The sequence below is a fragment of the Protopterus annectens genome, chromosome 2.part0 (assembly GCF_019279795.1).
Source record: "Protopterus annectens isolate FY-2018-M chromosome 2.part0, PAN1.0, whole genome shotgun sequence".
In the NCBI taxonomy this organism is placed as follows: Eukaryota; Metazoa; Chordata; order Ceratodontiformes; family Protopteridae; genus Protopterus; species Protopterus annectens.
Genome location: NC_056728.1, coordinates 1,101,984,076 through 1,102,008,001, shown reverse-complemented (window position 1 = coordinate 1,102,008,001; position 23,926 = coordinate 1,101,984,076). Strand labels below are relative to the sequence as shown.

The following is a 23,926-nucleotide window of genomic DNA, read 5'->3' as shown; positions in this document are numbered from 1 at the left end:
TCATGTTTACTGATGACCATCTACTACTTAAATCAGTGAACATAGTGTGTGAGAGATGTAGTTATACAAAGTTATGGGAGGCAAACCTCTCAAAGACACCCACAACAAATAACAAGCAGATTGTCAGCATCACATAGCCCAACACTGAGCAAAACACACACAGCTCAGACCAAACACGTTGAAGTACACAAGCTGAGACTCTTAAAAGTAGCCACCTAAACAACAAAGGCCGCCTAAATGTAACCTAAGTAACAAATATCCTCAGCAACCCCACAATCACACATCACAGGTAGGCCCCACCATGAAACATACATCCAAGAATTATACAGACTTACCTCAAAAGCCCACAAGGTAAACCATACAATCCAATATTGTTTTTATAGGTAACATCATAGTGAGACACACCAATCCACCATTTATCACGCTGTGTAAAGAAAGCATAACTGTCAGTTGCCTATTAGGCACAAAGATTCACAACATCATGCAAGCACTCAAGTCTTGCACCATAAGTACACACGTGACAAAGATATAGTCCATGTATGTGGAAATGACTTGAGATGTACTATACCAAGAGACACATGAATGAGCTCTTGAAATATGTATCTGAGGCTGGAGAAAACCTAGCCTTCAGCAGCATTCTGCCATCACTAAGAATGATGCCATAATATTAGCAAAAACTATTGTCAATCAAAGTGAGTACAATATATAGTAGCCTGGGAAGAGATAGCAGACAGTCCCAACTGCTGGGACTGGGCTTTGCTTTATTTGCTAAATCCTTGTCCACCTCAAATTGTCTTTTTGTAGGCAATGTCAGTCTTCTAAAGCTTCCAGTGTCATAAGAACTCCACTGTACTCATCACTTAAGCCAATAACTGAACATTATTCCCCTTTCAGTATGTACCTGTCCAAACATTTGTCACATCTTCAATGACCGCAATGTTTTGTCACTAAAAAAAATAAGGGCCTAAATTGTAAAAACGTAGACAGTCTCAAAGTCTTCCTTCTCTTCCCAGTGTCATACTGGCTACTGAGAGGCAACCTCTGTCTTGTGTATAAACCTATTACATATTTTCAAATCCAGTGGTATCAAACATCTGGTACAAGGGATCTCAATCTCTTCTGTAAAATAAATAGAACAAACTGGAGGGATAAGTTTGTATAACAGAGACTACTGCTTCTATGGAATTGTCTTCCTCTCCATATAAAGCAAGTACTTCTCTTACTTTATTCAAATATAATTTGGATGAAAGGCTGGGTAACCACAAATTCACTCCTGGTTTAGTAACCCTGTCCTTCATGGACAGGGAACACATGCAAATGTCCCAACATATTCTTTTTCAGCCTATCTCTGGGTTATTTGTATGCAAAAAAAAGGGTTAAAAACTACCATAGGAATGTAAGGCTATGCTTCCTCACATAGCCCAATAAGTACATATGAACACACACGCACACACACACACACACACACACACACACACAAACACATTAAATATTGACTGATTGGTGCCTTTGGCATATTGGTGTAATTTTTCTGGCTACCACTAGAGAGTGACAAATACATATGCATGTAATCACATTTTTTTCTCATCTTTATATACATATATACACACTTTGTTGCAAGATGTAGATTGTTTCCATTGATGACTACACAATAATAGAGATTTATATCTGTTTTGGCATTGATTTGAATTTTTATTCATAGCTAATGCCACAGTGTTCAACATTAGCAAAGATGTGAAGATTTAATTATGATAGTGACACCTTCCTTTTATAATAAAAACTAACTGGTTTGCCCTTGTGACTGCTACTTTTTCAGATAAAGTTCATTTTTGAAATAACTTTGAGTAAGTTCCTGCTTGAATACATTAAACATCCATGCACCAACTTGTGAGATTCACGTACCTGGCAGCTGGAGTACAGCTTCAGCAGGTCTCTCGGTACTTACGTATTATCACAACCACTTTTTCAAGGTAATACCGCTCGCTTCTCTGTGCGCAGATATAGACGGTCATGCTGCCATTATGTCAAGAAGTGTGTTTTCCTTCACGTTGAAAGGTTGTTTTAGGCAGGGGTATCGTGGGAAACGGTGCAGATCATGGTTTTGGTGTACTTATGCTGTTTTTTGTGCTCGCCGCTTCTTGATCGCTGATGCACTGACGAGCCGTCGGAATGTACTCCTCCTCGCATGTCAGCGCTGATAATGGTACCAGTAAGAAGGAATAAAAGGATATTAAGGCTTGTCACTGCATTCCCTGCCATCACCTTTATTAAGAAACTATGCTGCACAACAAAGTTTGACAGCTTTGTCCTCCCCCCCTTTTTTTGGTCTCTTCTCTTTTTTGTAGCTGTCAAGAAGTAGCAGACAAGTGGACAACTGTCAGCGTGTGAGTCTGTTACATTAAGCGGGGGGCTCGCGGCTTGAGAGATGGAATGCGTGTTACACAAAAGTGCTGTGGGAAAATGTATCTCCAGTGACATGATGTTGGGGAAACGGCATAGCTTGAAACAAGCAGTCATTCCTCACATGTCATACTGCCTTTCCTACCTAAACAAGGATTTTTAATAAAGTTAATGTTGTCAATGTGATCCTGTACATACTTACAGTTAAATCAACACAGCAGGAAGCGAGCGGTATTACCTCGAAAAAGTGGTTGTGATAATACGCGAGTACCGGTCTCTCTCTCTCTCTCTCTCTATCTTTGAGCCTCACAAAAGCTTTCTCTTCTGGATCCACTCTGCTGTCACTCTTCCAGAACCGCTGCTCTGCAATCAAATCCCCTCCAATAAGGCCAAACAACACTTTCTCTCACTCTCTCTGCGCTTAACTGCACTTTGTGATATGTCCAGCCACCTGTGAATCCTGAGCTACCATAGAAATGGCCTGCTGTGCAATACCAACAATTTCCAGAGAAGACCGAATTTTATTCAAGTTTACCACAATACACACTAGATATTTTGTCATTTGAGTCTAATAATTCAAAGGTCTGAAGCCGAGAGTGGAAGTGGTATACACCTTTTTCCCCAAATCTTTCTACTGCTCTGCTATTCTTATCTGGGGGGGGGGGGGCATTCTCAGCAGGTAATACCATCAAGGACTTGTCCAAAGAAAAAGAAAAAGGCAAGGGATCTGCCAAAGGATTTTTATACAAAAATTTCAGTTCTTCACGCATTTTATAAAATCTATCAGTTCTTTTAGGTTTTGGGGGTTCAGAGTCAGGAGCAGAGGAAGTAGAAGGAAAGTCACCCAGAAAAGCTCCAGTACAGGTGGGAAGGGAGCATGCATGGGGTGCCTACCCCTAGCAAGTTATAATATTTTTTTGTACATTTGAATTATTTTCTGGATTCCCACTCAGAATGCTTCCTCATGTTAGATATGATTTCCTCAAAGGAAATTTCCACTACAGGAGAATCAGGGATAATGTGTCCTTATCCTCACATGACACTTGGCCTGGGGAGTGTATCTGGAAATTAGGCCAGAGATTGTTCATCTGAATCAAAACTCTGCCGCATCTTCCTCTGAGGAAGATGTCTTTCATGAGAGACAACAGTAGTACCAGAAGTGACAAACAATGGAGGTTTTTGAGCTAAGATAGCCTTAAACAGGCCTTGGGAAAATTCCATCCACTGTTTTTCCTGGGATGTATTAGGACAGGAAAAGATTTTTTTTTTTTTTTTTTTTTTTTTGCTTCCTCTTCTTGGGAATGATGTTGCTTTAATAATTAATGGCATATCTGACCCCTGACATACCTTGATTAATGTCCTTTTTTTTCCTTCTGCACTAATATTTGTGGATTTATTTTTTCACAAGCTGTGCTGCCTTAGCTGTGTGATTTTTGTACAAGCTGATAATTTCTCATGGTATAAAAAACTCTTGTAAATTCCTTGCTCTCCTAGCTGGAACTTCTTCGTTAAACTTTGGAGTGTTCACAGTTATCTCCATCAAGGTTCTCCCCTAGACAGAAAAGACAATCAAGATGCCAGTCTTCTGTAGGAATCTGATGCCCACAGAATGCTTGCTAGTAAATTTCTCCGGCACAACATTAAAACCAATAAGAAAGTACACAAAATAACTACACAAAGTAAAGAAATAAAGTTTAGACTTAATACTTCATGTCAAAAGATTGAGGCATGTGAAATAACTCAAGACTTAGTACAGTAAAGTGGATCAACTGTTTATTTCAGGACATAAAAATAAACAGAGAAAGATATGTAGTACACGCTCTTTAATAGCTGATCTGTGTTGAATATCCATGATGCAAGAATGCAGCCATGCACCTCTAGGGTATTTATGAAGATCAGGCCATGGAACTGAATCTACCTCCAGCTATTTCCTATTCATATCAAGAATTTTGCCAGCAATGTTCTTTATGACGAGTGTCAAAGACTCTAACCGAAAATATTTACCACCATTTCACATCTCACCTTGCTCACCTCCATACCTACAGGATAAGGTGCAGGTATTACTTAGCTAACAACCTATTTCTCTTTTTAACCCTCAGAATTACTTTATATCTGTCCCTATATCCCACAAAACATTATAGTGCTTTGCATGGCTTTTTACAGTTAAAATTGTTTCACTCTATTTTATAAGGCATTTTAAATATAGTAATGCAAAGCAGGGAGAGTATAAATCATAACTGCACCCCTTTGTGATGAAAGAACTAATCTTATGGGGTGCAGCCCTTAATAATTCCCCTAAAATATGTTTATATGCACCCATCATAATAGTATCTCAGTTTTTTGTAACAACTGTCAAGGGACATTTTAAAGACCACCTGACCAATCATGAGTGACACGAATTTAGTTCAAAGTCTAACTGGCAGGGGAGTAATAAAGATTTACTCCTAAGATATCATATTCACATCAGAAGAAAACCTGGATGAAGCTAAATATTAAAATATCTTAAAATTAGAAACAGCTGCCACAAAAATAACTATTTTACTAAATAAATAGGCTGCTTTGAACCTTGAAAGAAATACACCCAAATTATTTGTGTAGATCACAACTTACCCAGTGAAAGAATAAATTTCATCCTTTCAGATAACTCAAGACTTTGTAGAATTTTTCTCCCCTAAACAGAAAAGAAATGAGAAAAAGTGTTCTGAGATAATATTACAGTACAAAATAAAAAAAACACCATATTTTATAATGTCTGTAAATTATTAAAACTCATTCTAAGCATTCTTGGTCTGTACAGAATTGGAGTTTAATCTATACCCTTAGCAATGAAACTATGAGCACTACTGATATGCTTTCAGAAGATCAAATCATCCTGTTATGAATGCAACCAATAAGTGGTTTGTACGTTCTTCATATTTGAAAGTCAGAAATAGCCTAGCAATACAGGGAAGGAGGAGGGGCAACTGGGCATGCCCAGCTTATCCCTCTGAGGGGGGGGGTTGCTTGCACTCAAGGGGCACATTGAACACTGCTAACGTCTTGGTTATGACTGGGAAGTTCACTGTTCCTACTGGGGGGTGGTGGGCAGGGATGCTTGAAGGGAATGCCTCTTGCAGAAGTGAGGGGGAAGGCCTATGCTCATCCTAATAGATGCAGCCCCACTAAACCAAGCCCATTGCATGTGTTAGGGCTAGGGAGACAAAAGCAGAAAAAACTCAAACCACTCCTGATAGCTTTTTTTCTAAGCATAGCACAGTGTTCATAGCTACCCCCTCATTAAGATTCCTTCTAGACAAAGACTTCCAAGATGGCTGCACATTGAGTAACAGCTTAATTTCAGCTCTCCTAGAGTGAAAGCAGAAACTGAGAAAAAGAGAACCAGTGAACTTGTCTTTCTTTTTTGAATAAGTCTCAGTTAGTGGCTAGTAAGTGCACTGCCTGGATGCCAGCAAAAAAGAAATTCAGAGAACCTGAAAGAAAATCAATCATAAAAGGTGAGGAGAAAATACTGACTGGGAAGAAGTCTGCAGCTGTTCCGCAAGAAGCTGTGCAAGCTCCAGCTTTGGTGCAAGACATGACTTCCAGTAATCTAGAGGAAAAAATAAGTGACATCTACTCAGAGCTGATTAAAATAAACAAAACACTGTATATTTATACATATATATATATCTGTATATAGTACACTGTATACTATAATGAGTATATCAACTCAAATAACAAAAGCCTGGAAAAATGGAAGCGCTAAACACATATTCAGATGAGGCAATAAAACTGCAAAAATCAGAGGTCAAAATGAAGAAAAGGCTGTCTGTGTACGAGACTGATGAAGGAGAGATGTTTCAAAAAACAATAGAATAAGAAGACATAACATGTAGGAAAACCCTGACATATTCTGCTATACCAGAGAAGCTGGAAGGATCAGACTGTATTAATTTTATGAAAGTACAAATAAGCAACTGAACTGGAATTCCACAGCAGGAGTTGTTAATTGAAAGGGCACATTGTGTGTATGCTCCAAAGTTGGCCATGAGAAAGCAACCTAGACCTTTAATAGTATAGATGCAATCCTACCAGCAGAAGGAGTTGATTCTGACAAAACTGTGGCAGAAGGTCAAAGTACTAAAACTAGGAGACAGTAGAATGCCTGTGGAAAATGATTACTCACTGTACACCAGGCAGACGAGGAATACATTTATTCCACTAATCAGGGAATGATGAGAGGAAGGCATGAGAATCAAGCTACTGCATTCAACTATTTTCAGAATATTCTTTCCTGGAGGGTCAAAATAATTTTTGATGCAGAAGGCATGAGAATCAAGCTACTGCATTCAACTATTTTCAGAATATTCTTTCCTGGAGGGTCAAAATAATTTTTGATGCAGAACATGCTAAGGAGGAAATATAGAAGTTTGTCCAACAAAAAGTGAGCTATCAAAGAGAAGGAGATTCTGCTTCCTGTTCTTCTATTAATAAAGTCCATAGAGAGACTGTGCCAGTGAAACCTTTTCCAATGTTTCACAAAAAATGTCTGAGAGACAGAGAAAAGCACTAGAGTTGACTAGAATAATGAAGAATACATTGGAAATGAAGCAGAGTCTAGATTTGAGAGATGGAGATCAACAGGAAGAAAACCAGTAACTCAGAAACTGACAAATAAATGTGGGATTACAAAACATTAACTGTACTTGTAAAACATAACAGAACAAGAAAACCTGGAAATAATTTGACTTCTTTGACTTTGTTAAACTTGTAGAGAGCTCCAAAGCATATGCCCTACTTCATGTCATTAATGTTTGGAAGAACATTTAGGAGAGGGGAAGAGGAATGAAAGAGTTAACTGCGAGTAAAACAAAATTTTGTTCTTAACAGTAGTATTTTTATAATGCATGACATAAACTAAAGCTTTCTCAGTTATAAACTGAAGCTTTCTCAGTTATTTTTGAGTGTAATAGGGTTACTAAAGTAAACGGGTGCCCTGCTTGTTTCCCTTCTTCTTTCTTAATTCTTGTTCAGTTTTAAGAAATGTAGGCACTGCAACATAAAAGGAGAAGGAAAGAATGGACAAAAGAACACGATACAAGAAAATTTGATATGCTTTTTCCTACTCTTGTAGGGAATGACTGAATTAAGGCCCTTGGCACGATCTGGTAACAAATTTTAATGGGAAGCCAATTAATAAAAAAGAACACTGAATATGTAATAAAAGGTTTTTCTCTACCAAATAAATAAGAGCTTGTAGTAGAGGTAACTGTGTATCTGGTTCTCATGTCTCTATGGACACAATTTAATAGGCAATAAAAACAGAATACTTCTTTATTTCAATGGCTAGAAGATAATGTTTTCGAAAGCATTCAAGTGTTTTTCTAATCTGGGAGAGGAATAGATAAGACAAAAATAAAACAGCACTTAGTGGAAGTAGAAGCACAGGCTGTACCATGCTAACCTTCCTTATGAGTTAATCCAAGTCTGCGAGTGTGGCTGTCAGTCTGGGACAACTATTCCTATTAGGAGGGTTAAACTTTAATATTTGAAGATGTACATAGTTTTGTGTGTTAGTATTACTTTAATAGGTTTTAGGGATGTTCTGAGTGTCTTCATTTTTTTGTTTGAGGCTTTCACTAAAACAAAACGTTTTATAAGATTTAATATAAGCTCAAATGGATATGTCAAGAAACAGCTGTATAAAAGTTCAACTTGCATGTATGCATGTAACACAAAAGCTGAAACCAGATATTAAAAAAGCTGCTACACATAACAGGTGGAAATAGTAACTTCTTAACATAATGACAACACTTTTTATATTATCTTTAAATGTAAATGGTCTCGCAGATATATACAAAAAATAAAGAGTAGTAAACTATATAAAAAAATGTAGAGTGCAAATAGCTATGCTACAGAAGACACATTTGGGAAAAAACTAAGTATGTGAATTTGATAAAGAAAAGACTTCAGGATGGTTGTTCAGCAGAATATCTGTGACAAAGGAAAAGGTGAGTACTTACATTAATTGCAAGAGGAGTTTCAATAGTGATAGAGGAGGAAAAAAGACAATAATGGTAAATGTGTAGTACTAAGGGGCTACTGGCATTAGACGAAGATTACACTGGCATGTATTTGTATTCCACCTAAAACTGTTATAATGGAGTTTAAGAAAATTCTGGGAGAAATAAACAGCTTTCAGCAGGGAATATTACTTTTAGGTGGGGACTGGAATTTGATTGCAGCAGGGCTCAGATGGGAAAAATATATTAAAAAAGGATAGACTTTTGAAAAAAATCTATGAAAATATTTGGCATGGAAAATGTGAATTCAGTAGGAGTTCGGAGTAAATTTACATATTATTCCCCTATGTACAAAAACTGGGCTAGGGTAGACAGAAATTCTATTTCACAGGAATGTGTGCATTTAATTGAAAGTTTTGATATGCATCCAATAACTATTTCGGATCACGCACCAATAATAACTAAAATAAAAATACAGGGTAATTTAATAAAAATGAGACACTGGCACCTTCCCACATATCTCTTAAAAAGGGAAGAATTTAAGGAACTTGTAATGAAAATTACTTGGGAGTTATTAGGGAAGATAAAAAATGCTTCTGAAAATATAGTTAGGGAGTTGGAAAAAAATTAAAGTGGAATTTAAAAATGGTTATTTGTTACTTAAATGTCGCAAACTACAAGTAGAATACACCTTTTTATCTGAATGTATTCATACTGAGAGAGTCCCTAAGGGGCTTAGACTGTGAAATACCCGAATGGGTTATTAGCTGGCTCACCTTTGCATTTGGATTTGACAGAATTATTCAATAAACAAGGTGTGGAGCTGCTGAACCTACTTAGAAAGTACAAACAGACTGAAATAGACAATCTTATGAAAGAAGCCGAATGGGCTGGACAAAAAACTCAAAAATTATGTGCTTTTTTTCTGTACAAGGGGCGCAATACTCTGCAGTTTTTGGCAGAATAGACAATGCAGTTAACTGACATTCAAAAGAGAAAATGTAAAAAACTTGACAGAGATAGAAGGGAATACCAGGAGGGGAAAGCATACACTCAGCCAATGGGTGTGTCAGATGGGCAGAACCAAGTCAACAGAGATTCAGAAGGGAACCCCTCATTGGAAGAAGTGGAGCATACAGAGAGAAAGAAGAAGGGTCAGCCCCTTTAGATGCAGCTCCTCCCAGGAGATCACAGAGGCTCAGGAACCAGAACAGGAGCCATTTTGTGAACAACCAGCGGAATTTTCACCAACAGAATCAGAACCAGCATACAAGGAACAGAGGGTGACACGAGAGGCGGAATTCATATTACCAGAATCCACAGAACTTTTAGATAACTTTGGAACAGCAGGTACTGTGCATGAGGCATTGCCTAACACTTTAATCAATGTCAATGGTGACTACAAAGTTTATAATTTTACAGATATGACATTCAATGAAAATATTGCGAGTCTGTTGAGTAAAGGGCTTACTTTTGTTCATACAACACATGCTAGAATTGAGACTTTAATGGTGGATTTAAAACTGTTCTTAAGAAAGCGTAATTTCAAACTGTTGTTTAATGGTGTTGACAACAATCACATTAGTAATATTCTAAGAAGAAGTAGAGTTTTTAACCCTGTGTTATCTACACCCCTGGTTATTTTTGAGAAGCTATGTGAATTTAATTTCAGAAAATTGGTAAGGGGTAAAAATGTTCACATGAGTGAAACTAATTTGACTATTCCTGAACAACACTTACTAGAAGAACTTATGCAAAACAAAATTAGAGTCATGAAGCCAGATAAGGGGGGGGATAGTTAATATGAACAAAGGGGATTATCTTAATAAAATGTTTAAACATGTACTAAATGAAGATTTTTATGAGCAAGTATCTTTGAATTATATTAATTCATGTTATTCTAGAATTAGATTTATTTTGCTAGACATGCTGGAACAAGAAGAAATTTCTACAGAAGTGTATGAATTCTTAGAAGTTACATTCCCTGTGGTCCCTTCCCCCTTTTTGGGATCCCAAAAATACATAAATGTTTGTGGGACCCTCCTATGAGACCTACTGTGAGTGCTAGAACTTCTATCACTCACTCCATGGCTGTGTACACAGACAAAAAAAGTAAAAATGTTGGTATCTGGTTACCCCCCCCATGTTATGAAAGATTCTTGGGATTTTTTTGGAAAAAATTAAGAAAAATTAAATACATTACTAGTTTAGCATTTATTACTATGTAGAAAAAACAGGATAGGACCACCACGAAAATATGTAGCATGTAACAAAATTTATTTCATAAAATAAAATAAGCGCTTTCGCGTGTCCTCGAGGCACACTTCTTCAGATTTCACTAAAACATTTTAAAACCATTGGTTATATATACTCTATTTAATTAAGGACACCTGATGCAATCAATCATTAAATAATCATCAGTTCATCTCATTCAATTAAATATCAGCTAAGGATAGCTGGTACAAACTATCTAAGTTAACATATTATTTTATCTCATCATTTAATGGCTATCTCAACTGTAATATCTATAGAAAAACTTGATTGAATTTATATAGTGCACCTTATGAAGATTTAAGGGACTATATTTCTATGTCTAAAACATCAAAAACTACAAATAAAAATAAAAATATAGCCATTTGTGTAAACAACCATAGAAACATGTCACAACCTCACATATACTCATTGCTACTATGATAAATATATACAACATTTTCCTGGTTTGACAAATTCTATAACTTTTAATCACTTTTCATTATCAATTAAATAACCTAATCTAAATAAATAATGAAAATAAAATAAAATGAAATAATATGAAAAATATAAAAAATATAAATAATATATAAAAATGTGTGGTATGTGTATCCTATATCTTAACTATGAGATACATATATAATAAATGTCCATCTATCATTCTTATGAGAATATATAATCAAAAATAATATAGAACATAAATACATAAAAAATACAAATATATATATATATATATATATATATATATATATATATATATATTCTTATTTATCTGTGTGTGCGTGCTTCAAGTATGGGTTTAATACTTATAAATTGATTAAGACCAGGATGTAGATGTGCTCGTAATTTAAATATCCAGCAGAGTTCTAATCACTCCAAATAATTTACATATCTTCTTTTTTTGAACATTTATTACTATAGATATAGGAAATTTATTTAATGTTATCCCACAAGATGTTGGAAAAGAAATGTTTCATGATTTTATTAACGAATCTGGTCATTTCAACGCCAATGAAATTAATGTGCTTGATGCATTGTTAGATACGGTTTTGAAATATAATTTTATTCATCTCTATGGGCAATTTTTTCAACAAAAAAGAGGGGTTGCTATGGGAAGCTGTGCCCCACTGTATGCACACATAGTATTACTTCAATGGGAAAAGCAGTTTATATTTAACAATGAAAATGCTCCACCTTATTATTTATATGTGAGGTTTTTGGATGACATTTTTTATTGCTTGGGATGCTAGTAAAGTAGACACTGATAGATTTTTGGAATATTTACATTCCACTATCTCTTACGTAAAGTTTACATACCATTATAGTACAGTAAGTATTAACTATTTGGATGTATTTATTTACAAGGATGACATGGATAAAAGTATGCAGAGCACAGTGTTTAGGAAAGCAACATAACCTAATAGCCTTTTGCACTACAGAAGTTGTCACCCAATGCACCAAAAGAGGGGAATTATTAAGGGGCAAAATATAAGGTTAGCCCGTATGATTTCTAGTGAAAAAATGTTTTTCAAAGAATGTATAAATCTGAAAGGGATGTTTACAACTAGAGGTTACCCCCTGGATTTAGTTGATTTAATATGGAGGGAAGTCCTTCAGAAGAGACAGCAGAAGGAGGTGATTCCCACTTTGTTAGACAACAAAACTTTGGTTTATCAGAGAGAAACAAATGGTGGGTATAACTGTTCATTCATTACCACTTTCACTGAAGAATATGGTTACATTTAGAATGTTATTAACCAAATTTGACTTGTTTTTCAAGCATTTGAAGGGATATCTGACATTTTGGGAACTAAACCAGTCTTTGTCACTAGAAAAGCTAAATGCATCAAGAACATGTTAGAATCAGATGACAAGATATATACCACCATTAATGAAAGGACTTGGGGTACTTATAAATGTGGTGCATGCAATTTGTGCCAGTACATTTTAGAGAAACACGAGGTGCTTATTAATGGTATGAAAGTAAGGACACATGTTTTTTGTAATTGTAAATCAATGGGAGTGATTTATGTGGCTTTATGTAAAATGTGCCCAAGTTTTTATGTTGGGAAAACCATTTGCAGTTTTAAAGAACGCATTTATGAACACATTTATGACATCAATCAGAGGAGAACTACTAATGTAGTGTATTGTCATATAGAAAAGCATCCAGACCATGTTTTTTTTATTTTCGGGTATAGACACCATACAGCAGAATTTACTGTGGGGACCATGGCGTGACATGGTAGAACAGAGGAAGCTGCATTGGCAACCGAAATTAAACGCCACCTCACCCCCAGGTTTGAATGAGTTTTTATTCATAGCTTGTGTTCTAAGACTTAATGTTATTATGTAGTATACATTACGGAAACATTAGGTTAGGTTTTTTTCTTAGTATATATTTGTATAGACTTTTATGTATTTTATTATATGAGTAAGTAGCCTTTAAGATTAGAATTGGTAGGTATGTCGATGGGTCGTGATTTTATTGATGGGTTATTTAAACTGAATTTTTGTGAATGTTTTTTATTCTGAAGAAGTGTATGTTATATACACACAAAAGCACTTAATTCCTGTAATAAAACAGTTGTGACCTGGTTCAGGTCGTTTTCTGCTTGGATTCCAGCAGTTGGTTCAGTGGTACCTTCCTACATACCTCTTAAAAAGAGAAAAATTTAAGGAACTTGTAATGAAAATTACTTGGGAGTTATAAGGCAAGATAGAAATTTCTTCTGAAAATATAGCCAGGGAGTTGGAAAAAATTAAAGTGGAATTTAAAAATGGTATGGAAATAAAAAAAGAGATATGGTTAAGAAGTAACAAGAATTATTTAGAGGGACTGACAAAGGTTAAAGTATTGCAGAATAGGGGGAATCTCACAGAACAAGAAGAGGAGCAACTGCAGACTGCTAGGCAGAAAATAAGGGATTACCTCAATAATATGCATGAGTTTAGAAAGACTGCTGTGAAGCAAATGTTTTTTTTTGTTTTTTTTATAATAACTCCAGAGCAGAAAATCTTTTAGCACAACTACTATGGCAATAGAAACTAAAAAGAAATAGGTTGTCGCCAAGCTTAGGGAGCCTATAACAAGGAAGATAACCAGAGATCCTGTAAAGGTCCTAGAAATATTTTAGAAATTTTATGAAAATCTGTATAAAGCACAGAAATATGGAAATCAAGAAAAGGTACAAATGGAAATGTGAAATAAGGGGATTCTATGCAAAAGACTAGCTAGTATTTAGAACAGAAGCTGCTGTTAAAAATGGATGATTAGTAGAGCATATAAGATATTAAATGATAACTATAAGAATCAATTAGAGGAGGTTAGAAAGGATTGGGAAGAGAGGGTGGAAAAGCAATTCACAAAGAAACAATGGGGGCTATATGTATGACTCTCAGATATGAAACAAAGTCTAGAAGATTTAGGATCTTTGCTTGGAAGTGTTTACATAGGTATTCTTATAACCTAAGTGGACTGCAGTTAAAAACGTGACTGCTATCACACATGGCAACCAATATGTGAATTTGCTCTTTACCTTTCAAATGGCATCATAACTCACACATGGGAAAATTTTAATACCAAAATGAAGATGAAAAAGTAAGGATTAAGCACAAATTGTTTAAAAAAATGGAAGCTCCTAAAGAGGTGACTTCCTTGCATGATATACAAATGTACATTTTTTGACTGTTTAGGGAGTGTAAAAAAGTTGAGCAGACAGAAAAAAATCTTAACGAAAACAGTTGCAAAAACTTATAAAACCAGAAGATGTTAGTACTAAGCTATAATCTCCTTAAAAAAATGCTACTTTAATTTACAACAGCGATTTTCAACCAGTGCACAGTGACACACTGATGTGCCATGACAGGTCGTCAAGTGTCCCACAAGATTTTTTTAAAGCAAATTAAAGACTTAAAACTTACAATTTTTTGTAAAAGTCTTTTGTTTTAAAAAACATTCTTTCAGCGAATGGCTAAGAATACAAATATCTTTAAAAATACCACACACTTTCTTTACACCCTATAAATCCAACATAACACTTAATTGCTTAGTAGTACTTCATAGCAACTAGAACACCACCTAGTTTACAATCATCAACCACACTGGGAGGCAAAATGTAGTCTTTTTGCATTTTAATTTGCCAGCCGTCAGCTTTGATATGGTAAGATTGTTTTCCATGGCATCATGGAAATGCCTCAGTTACTGTGGGGTGCAGTGCAGATATCTAGTTGTAGAAGAGTTTAAAAATTCTGGAGGGGTGCTTGAGGCTAAGTAAACATGACAAGAGCTTTGTGTTTACATTACGTAAATTTGGAAAATAAATATAGAAACATATTCACTATCCTTAGTTTTAATTTCTAGTAAAGTGTTGTAAACCTCGGGTTATACTGTCCATCAGCCTGAATTTTTATCCTGATTTTTCAACAACTTAAAGGGGGTGGCTGGTGCCCATATTTTTCCAGACTTGTTTTAAGTTGGGAACATTTATATATATCATCACAAAAGTGCAGCACGACTGGGATATGAATACTGATTTCCTTAGACTTCAGGATTTATCTGCATAGCACTATGAAATGAGAGTAATGTGTTGCTAAACATGACTGAATTTTGCATATGGAAATTAAGGTTCATGTAGAACTTGGCTGTGCATCATCTCTGTTTTTTTTCCTACAGGGCAATTCTGAGCTCTTAGTCTCATCAGTTTTTATTTTAGTAATGCCCGCTTTGAGTTTAGTGTACGGTTTGCTTGCTACATCAGTTCATCAGTTATGGTTCAAGCAAGTTGGGCTAAATACGTTGTCTGGCTATGCAAAAGTATGACATTCTGACAATCCTAAATGCTTTTAGTATGGGAATAGGTTAGCATTTTTGTGCACATTTTGTTAGACATGGCAAGACCCACGCTATATAAGTCATGCTGCAAATATTGAGAAACTGGCAGCTAGTGTCTTTTTCGGTGTGCTGCAAGATTTCTGCAATTAGTTTGTGTGCCATGCGATGAAAAGGGTTGAAAATCACTGATCTACAATATTTAAAGCAAGTCTGCATTGTCTTTAAAGAATTACCTGTACGTTTTCATTTTTCTGGCACCATACTGCATGCACACACACACACACACACACACACACACACACACACACACACACACACACACACACACACAATAAAATAACAATCTTTTTGCAGCTTTGTGGACACATTGCTGAGTAAGAAATGCAGGCAGCTTTGGACTACTCTGCAAGTGAAAATCTTGTAAGCAATTTGAGACATATTACTCCAATAAACTGAATGCACCTTTAAGCTAACTGATGGCTAGATATAAGCATTTAAAATCTCCCCCCAAAAAAACAAAAACAAGGCATCTTATTTTGTAGTCAATGCTGAGGCAAATGTTATTCAAAATTCACCATGACTATCTGTCAGTTACTTGGCTGTACACTGCATAAAGGTGAAACTCTGATGACAGTCCAGGTAACCTTGATTTGATTAGATGACCAGGTCCTTGAGGAGCTAGACAGGATAAGGAGAAATGGGTTGCAGTTTTGCTGGCTCACCTATCCGAAGGGGGAAAAAAAAGAGTTTTCAGTGACAGTGGAGACCAAGGGCCCTAACCCTACCATGAATAGCAGCAAAATGCATGAGTCCTTCATCCATGGTGCAGGATGAAATGTGGTAAGATGCACCAATGACCTACACTGCTGTAAAGGCAGTACAGGAGAGAAGAACAAGATAATGAAAAGTCCAAACTACCCAAGCAGGACACCTTGCCTCAGATTGACAAATGTTCATGTGGCTATAAAAAATAACTGGCAGAATTAATGAATCAGCAGAGTGAGGAAGACACATAGCTTAAATATAGCTGGTGTGCAGAAAGGACAGAAAGTATCATACAAGGACTACAAACAGTGCACAGTAAAATACAGTGAGGTCAAATGCTTGCAAAAAGTTCCTGAAAATCACAATCTCACTTTTTAAGGGCCGATATTACATAATCATTGCTGGTTGATCACTATTAATAATGGTTTCAAAGTAAAACCCATACAGTCAATCACTTATCAAAAATACATGCCTAGTCAAACAGCAAACTGTCCACCCAATGACTGCAATCTCTCCTTAATGATTGGATGGGAGATAAGAAATTCACCCTGGGGATCACGTCAGTCACCCTGCTAGACAGGGGTCCAGGGAAGTAAATATTGTGGGAAGAAATAGCCAGGGAATTGTTATGGCTAGGCTTGTATAGGCCCTAGGGCCGATAGCCTAGTACCAACCTATGAACCTATGAACCTATGCATTAACCATCATGGACTGGGAGAGCTGACAGACTTTAAGTAAGGCACTGGAAAGGTCTAGACTTCATCATCTTCATAGGATTTGCCAGCAGGTACATAAGAAAGTGAAAGATCAGATAGCTGAAACACCGTCTTAGGTTTCTAGTATGCCAAAAATGCTAGAGAAGGTTTTCATTAAACTAAACTTTCTGCAAATTCTCTGCAAACAGTCTCAGTAGATACAGATCTACTGTAAACTTCTAATACCAAGACTACCAAAGCAGATGTAACATACAGTCACAAATGGAGGCATCAGAAAAACAATGAAATCTATACAAGCCATCTCAGATTTGACCACAATAATTAAATCTTTAAAAACCAACATGCAAAGTCTAGACCAAAAATTTATAGATTCAAGATTTCAGATTTTAAAGTACTTGAGTATTCCTTTTTCTTAAGATCAGATACAAAGACAATGACATCATACTATACATAGTCTTGGGTATCCATTTTAACTCTGATGTAGTCTGTGCAGAAACACTTAAAATAAATACAATGCACACAACAGGGCAACGTAAACATGCAAATGAAAATCCAAAATGATATTATTTCAGATTTTTATAGGAAATTTCTTAACTTTCAGTATTAGTTTTTTTAAGAATTCATTCTGAACCTGAATAACATTAAAATGCAATTAAATTTCTACATTTAAATAAAGGTATCTACAAATGAATTTTGTATTTTTGTGATCAGATATCTAAACTATAATAAAACCAGCACAGCATAACATCATAGAAGTAATCGACATCCCGATTAATCCATAATCCCAAATACTTCATCTTATCATATCCTCATAAATATGGGTATTCCGGAATCAGTTTGTGTTTGGGTACACAATTTATAACTTTTTCATTAATTTTATATCCTAAAAAAAATGAATCGGTCTAAAAATGTACCACAATAGTGAGATGTCCTTTTCTGGATTCATCAGGTACAAAATATTATTTGCAAATAAAGTTAACCTTTCTTGTTTACCATACCAATTATACCCTTGCATTTCTGAATCCATTCTTTTTTTTACCAGCATCTCCAAATATAAAGCAAATAACAAAGAGGAAAGAGGGCAAATGCCTAGTTCCTCTGTTCAAACACAAATTATCAGAGAGGAACCCTCCTACCTTAATTTTTGTCTCCAATCCTTCATATATCCTCCTAAAAATGCAAAGTTTTCCATTGCCCTACTTGTAAATCCCAGCTTAGTCTGCTGAATGCTTTCTCTGAATAAAGACCTAACAGCAATAGCAGTACTTTCTTACATTTTGCATCCCTCTGGGTCATCATTTTCCTACTGATGTTGCCAAATGTTTGCCCCTCCACAAACCTACACTGATCCATATCTATCAATTCTGGCAACCTTTTAATTTGTATAAACATAAACACTTTAAAATCATGGTTTAAAATTGAAAAGGGACTATATGAAGCTGGGTCTGATGGATCTTTACCATGTCTGGGTTATACAGCCACCATATCTTCCAAGATATTGGTGCTTTCCATCCTTTTAAAATACTCAAACAAAATCTTCCAGATCTTTTGCACTTTCTTCCCTCCTAATTCTCAAACATCGACAGGAATATGATCTGTTCCTGGAGATTTCCCTGCATATTGATTATATATCACCATCTGGTGTAAACCTTGGCTCTATTTGATTATTACTATTAAAGTGACACCCTGGCCCCATGTGCAAAAACGGGAAAAAGGGATTGTGGGTGGGTTGTGGATCAGAATCTGACGAAGTCTTGTTAAACAGGATGAAAGCGCTTATTCCAAAGTGTGTGTGTGAATAAAGGAACTTTGGATTTTTAAGGGAGTCTTCATTGTCTAATATCCATCCAATCTGAACTGCAGGAGTGTTTTTAATTTCCAAAATATATCCAATACTGTACAGGAAATCTAGTTATTACTGTTATAGGCTCACTAAGTTGTCGAAGTCATTCTGCTAAATGTTTTTGTGCTCTGGAGCGGTTATCAAAAATACTTGCTTAACAGCAAGCTTTCTAAACCTCATGCATTTTATCTAAATACTTCTTTATTCTTACTTTAGCACTCTGCAGTTGCACCTCTTCTTGTTCTGTGAGATTCCTCTTATTCTATAATACTTTAACCTTTCTCAGCCCCTCTAAATAATTCCTATTATTTCTTAACCATCACTCCTTCTCTTTTACTTCTACTCTAGTTTTAAACTCCATTTTTATTTCATTCTACTCACTAGCTATCACTTCTGAAGAAATTTAAATCTCCCTTTATAACTATTAAATAATATCTGCAACTCATTCCTTAAATCTTTTCCAACAGGTAGGAGTGAAAGAGCCAGTGTCTCATTTTCACTTTACTGCCCTGCTTTTTTATCTTAGATTTTATCGGTGCACAATTTGAACAAACACTATATGTGAGAGATGTAGTTATACTATGAACTCTCACATACAGACATATCAAATGCCAAACATGTCATCAGCACACGCACATCACCTCCAACACCAAATAAGGATTTGACACATAAACCCACATATGCAGAGGTACTCATTAGTAACTTACCAAAAACTCACAGGCCTCCCAAATGCTGCATCCAGAAACCTTATATATAAACAACTAAGTCAACAATAACTATAACACTTAAAAATACACACAACAGTGTATTAGAAAACAAGCCCATTAGGCAAAACACCATAAAACCTAACATACTGGTCATAGGAGATTCCATAGTAAAATACAAGGATGTCCCCCTCACAAGGTCAGATAAGGAAAGGGTTACAGTTAGCTACCTTCCAGGTGCCAGGATTGGACAGATCACACAAGCACACAGGTCGGTCAGTCAGTCACAGGTACCAGTAAGACTCTGTCGTAGTCCATGTGGGTATAAATGACCTGAGATGTACCTCCTTGAACTATATGAAGAGAGACATTATTGAGCTCTCAGATGATGTATTACAGGCGGGTATGAGCCTAGCCTTGAGCAGCATTCTATCTTTAACAATGATGATGCCACAATACAAACAAAAAATTATTGACTTTAGCAATTGGCTTAACTTTTGGTGTCAGTCTAAGGGGATTCAATATTTGTCAGCCTGGGAGGACATGATCGACAGCTCACACTGCTTTGCCAGAAATGATCTGCACCCGTCTCCTCTAGGCTTTTGGATATACTGGTAAAAGAATTAGCCACACTACAGTGTCTTTTTTAGGCAGTGTCACACTAACCAACCTCCCAACATAACAAAATCTTCTCTTGATAAGCTCAAAGTACTGCGCTAAATACTAGGAGTTGAAACAAGAAATTGAACTCCCTAGAAGTACTCCTCACTCTGGAAAATGCTGATGTCTGTGCAGTCACCGAGACATGGTTCAAAGCCTTGGAAAGCACCCTGACTTTGCAAAGCTACAATGACTTCAACATGTTCAGACCACCATGTGAGCAAGAAAGAACCAAAGGAAGAGGTATACCCATCCTCATCAAGGACAAGTACACCTCAAGACTGGTCAAACAGTACGACTCTCTTGAACTACTACATGTCCAACTAACCATAGGCAAAATCCCCCACCACATCATTGCCAGCTATATGCTCCCCACCATAAACAATGAAAGACATACTGAATACTTAAACCTACTAAAATCACTCACCATACAGCGCAGTACCTTACTCATGGGTGATTTTTAACTATCCTTCCATTGAATGGGGAATATACACGACCACTAACAAGCATGCTTGATCTGCGGTGGTGGTGCTGCGGTAGCATTGTCGCCTCACAGTAAGACGCTGTCCAGTTCAATTCTCAGCTAGTGTGTCTTCTGCCTGGAGATGGACCAGAGTTCCGCTGTGTCGACCCCTAACCAGGAAAAGCCGAAAGACACAACAACAACAACGAACAAGCATGCTCAGTGATTTTTGGACTTTGTCAATGCAAATGCTCTGGAACAGCTCATTAGCACCCCCAATAGAGGCTCTAATATTCTAGACATAGTACTTACCATCATGGAGCAGTATTTCACCCCCCCACCATACATAATGTACTCATTAGTAAGATCGGACCACAAATCAGTCCCTATGAAATGAATAGAAGACCAAATACCCCATCAAGCTCAAAAACAATACAGAATTTTTCTAAGATAAATTACCTCCAATTAAGTGATGGCATACAAAATTTCCAAGCTTCCCCAAACCCTGAAAACGCAGAAACTTATGCAGAGGTGTATACCAATGCCCGGTATAGCCACTTAAGTAGCTGTATAGAATTGGCAGTAATGGATCAGATTAAATCCAGGTATTGCCAGAAAAACAAGCCACCTTGGAGGACTGCTGGTATAAACAGGCTACACAACAAAATAAAGGAACTAATGTCCAGGAACAAATCGCCAGCAGGGTCAGCAGAAGAAGAAATCCCTCACTAGCCTAAACAAACACATCAGAGATGTAGTCAAGACCTCAAAAATCAAATTATGAAGTAAAAATACCCTCCCTAGCTAAAGATAATCACAAAGTATTTTTAACTATACAAAAAAGGCTAGTATACTAATACCATTAAAATAATAAAAAAATAAAACACTATGAATAAACAGCAAAACAAACACACACTAATACTGAAACACTTTAATGACAAAACTTAAAAAACAACTAGTAAGCGCTTTCATTCATATCTAACTTTATCAGGTCAAGTTATTTGTATTAAATTACAATTTATATCCTCCCCTCACATCACATCAATACCAAAAATCAATGCATTAACCTTTTTCTTTTCAAAAAGTGGTTCTGAATAAATGAGTACAATGCACTCGTCTGCATGTACCTCACCAGAGATCTGTAACAGATGCAGCGACTCCAGAGGTTTCACACCAGGAAGATACAGGGTTGTTGTCTTTCGGCTATTCCTGGTTAGGAGCCGCCACAGCGGAACTCCGGTCCACTAATGATTGGCAGTAGATTTTGACGAACGCCGAGGTGCCAGCTCGATGTTCAACCTTCAACGAAGGCACGTCCTTTTACGCATGTCTTTCGAATGCCCACCCAACCGCGGGGAGGACATGCAGATTCCACACAGAAGGCACTCCCTGCACTCCAGTCGAGAATCGAACGGGAGAATCTCTTGCTGTGAGGCAACAACTCTACTGCTGTACCACCGCGGATGTTACCAGGAAGATACAGGGTATGAAAGCTAAATCCTATGCAGAAAGACTGAAAGTCCTGTCAATGTATTCTGTATTATATAGAATACTTAGGAATGATCTCAATCCGGCTTAAAACGCCATCTCCAACTAGGCCCTAATGGAAATGTTGCACATTGGTAAATCTAACTGCAAGAGGGTAAGGAACGTAACCTAGCCTCGACAATATCCCTGGATGTGTTCTACATTAACTACAAAGTGAAGTGGCACAACACCTGTGTGCCCTGTTCAATCACAGCCTCACCTCAGGAGAGACTACAGACCCTGGGAATTATCGCCCCATTAGCCCAATGAGTCTGATATGTAAGGCTTTGGAGTGTAACATCATGGACCTAATTAACATGGATATAGGGAATCTCCAAACTCTAGATCCCATGCAATTTGGTTTTGTGAAAGGTAGATCAATGCCTGATCAACCTGGTTGACTTCTTTGAGTCAGTCACCAGAGCTGTGGATGAGGGCATGGCAGTTCATACAGCCTACCTCGATCTGTCCAAAGCCTTTTATACCATTCCCCACTCAGGAATTATTGATAAAATCACCAAACTAGGCATCAATCCCTATATCACTAGGTGGGTGGCAAAATTGGCTCACATATAGAACTCACAGTGTGAAAGTAGTAGACTCCAAGTCAGACTGCTGACCAGTCATGAGTGGAGTCCCACAGGGATCAGTTCTGGGTCCTCTCCTGTTTGGCATCTACTTCTCAGAAGTCCAGGCAAACATGGAGGGGCTCTGGCTGACCAAGTTCGCAGACGACTGCAATCTGGGAGGCATTATTAACTCCTCAAGTGATGTAGACATCCTACAGAAAGGCCTTACTGAGACCAATGACTGGTGTCGAAACCATGGCCTTAACCTTAATGACAAAAAATGCGTCATCCCCTCTGGGAAAAATTCATTTCCCACTAATTACCACATTGATGGGAGCCCACTGAACACTGAAGGTGTTATAAGAAATCTGGGGACACAGGTTGACAGCAACCTCTCCCTTGACCACCACATTGCTACTGTGGTCAGAAAGCCCTTCTATGTGGCACATCTCATTACCAAGGGGTTTGCATCCAGGAAGAAAGAGGTCATCATCTCTCTCTACTCTTCCCTCATTAGGCCAGTCATCGAATATAATGCCCCATTTGTCATGTACCTCACTAGACACACACACAACAGCTGGAAAGGCTACAAAAGTACCTCACGAAGAGGATCATAGGCCTTAAACACATGTCCTACATGGATCTGTCTCATATCATCTACTAAGAGGCGATCTCTGCTTGACTTACAAAGCCATCTCTGACCCAGCTCTGTTAGAAATGCTACATCTAAAGAAATCCAAATCCCTCTGCACCACACACTCCTGAGACCTCAACCTCATTACCACAATCAACAGAACATGCTGGAGGGACAGGTTTATAACAAAGAGACTGCCCATGCTCTAGAATACACTTCCCATACATGTCAAGCAGAGCATCTCACTGGCCCTCTTCAAGAGAAATATTGACGGGTGCATAGGAAATAGAAAGTTCATGCCGGGGATCAATACAGTGGCTCTACTTGATAGAGGCACTGGGAACTAATGTTGGGCAGCATGATGCCAGGGCACTTCTCTAGGCTAGGCTTGTAAAGGCTCCAGAGCCATTAGCTTAGCACACACCTATGAACCAACAAACCTATGAATAAATCATGTTGGAAAAATAGATATGTGTCTCAGAGACTACCTCTTCTCTGGAACAAGTTTCCCTTTCATGTAAAGCAAGGCCATTCCCTAACCCACTTCAAGCGCAGCCTG

At 37.1% G+C, this 23,926-nt stretch overlaps 1 protein-coding gene across 2 annotated transcripts in view; it reads right to left on the bottom strand.

Annotated features, from left to right (window-relative positions):
• Positions 1-23,926, bottom strand: part of TBCK (TBC1 domain containing kinase) — a 1,512,759-nt gene that overhangs the window by 1,099,298 nt on the left and 389,535 nt on the right. For both annotated transcript variants that reach the window (XM_044061297.1, XM_044061298.1), the window contains one exon: positions 5,011-5,071. In XM_044061297.1, coding sequence (XP_043917232.1) covers positions 5,011-5,071 — 61 coding nt within the window. The remainder of the gene's footprint in view (positions 1-5,010; positions 5,072-23,926) is intronic.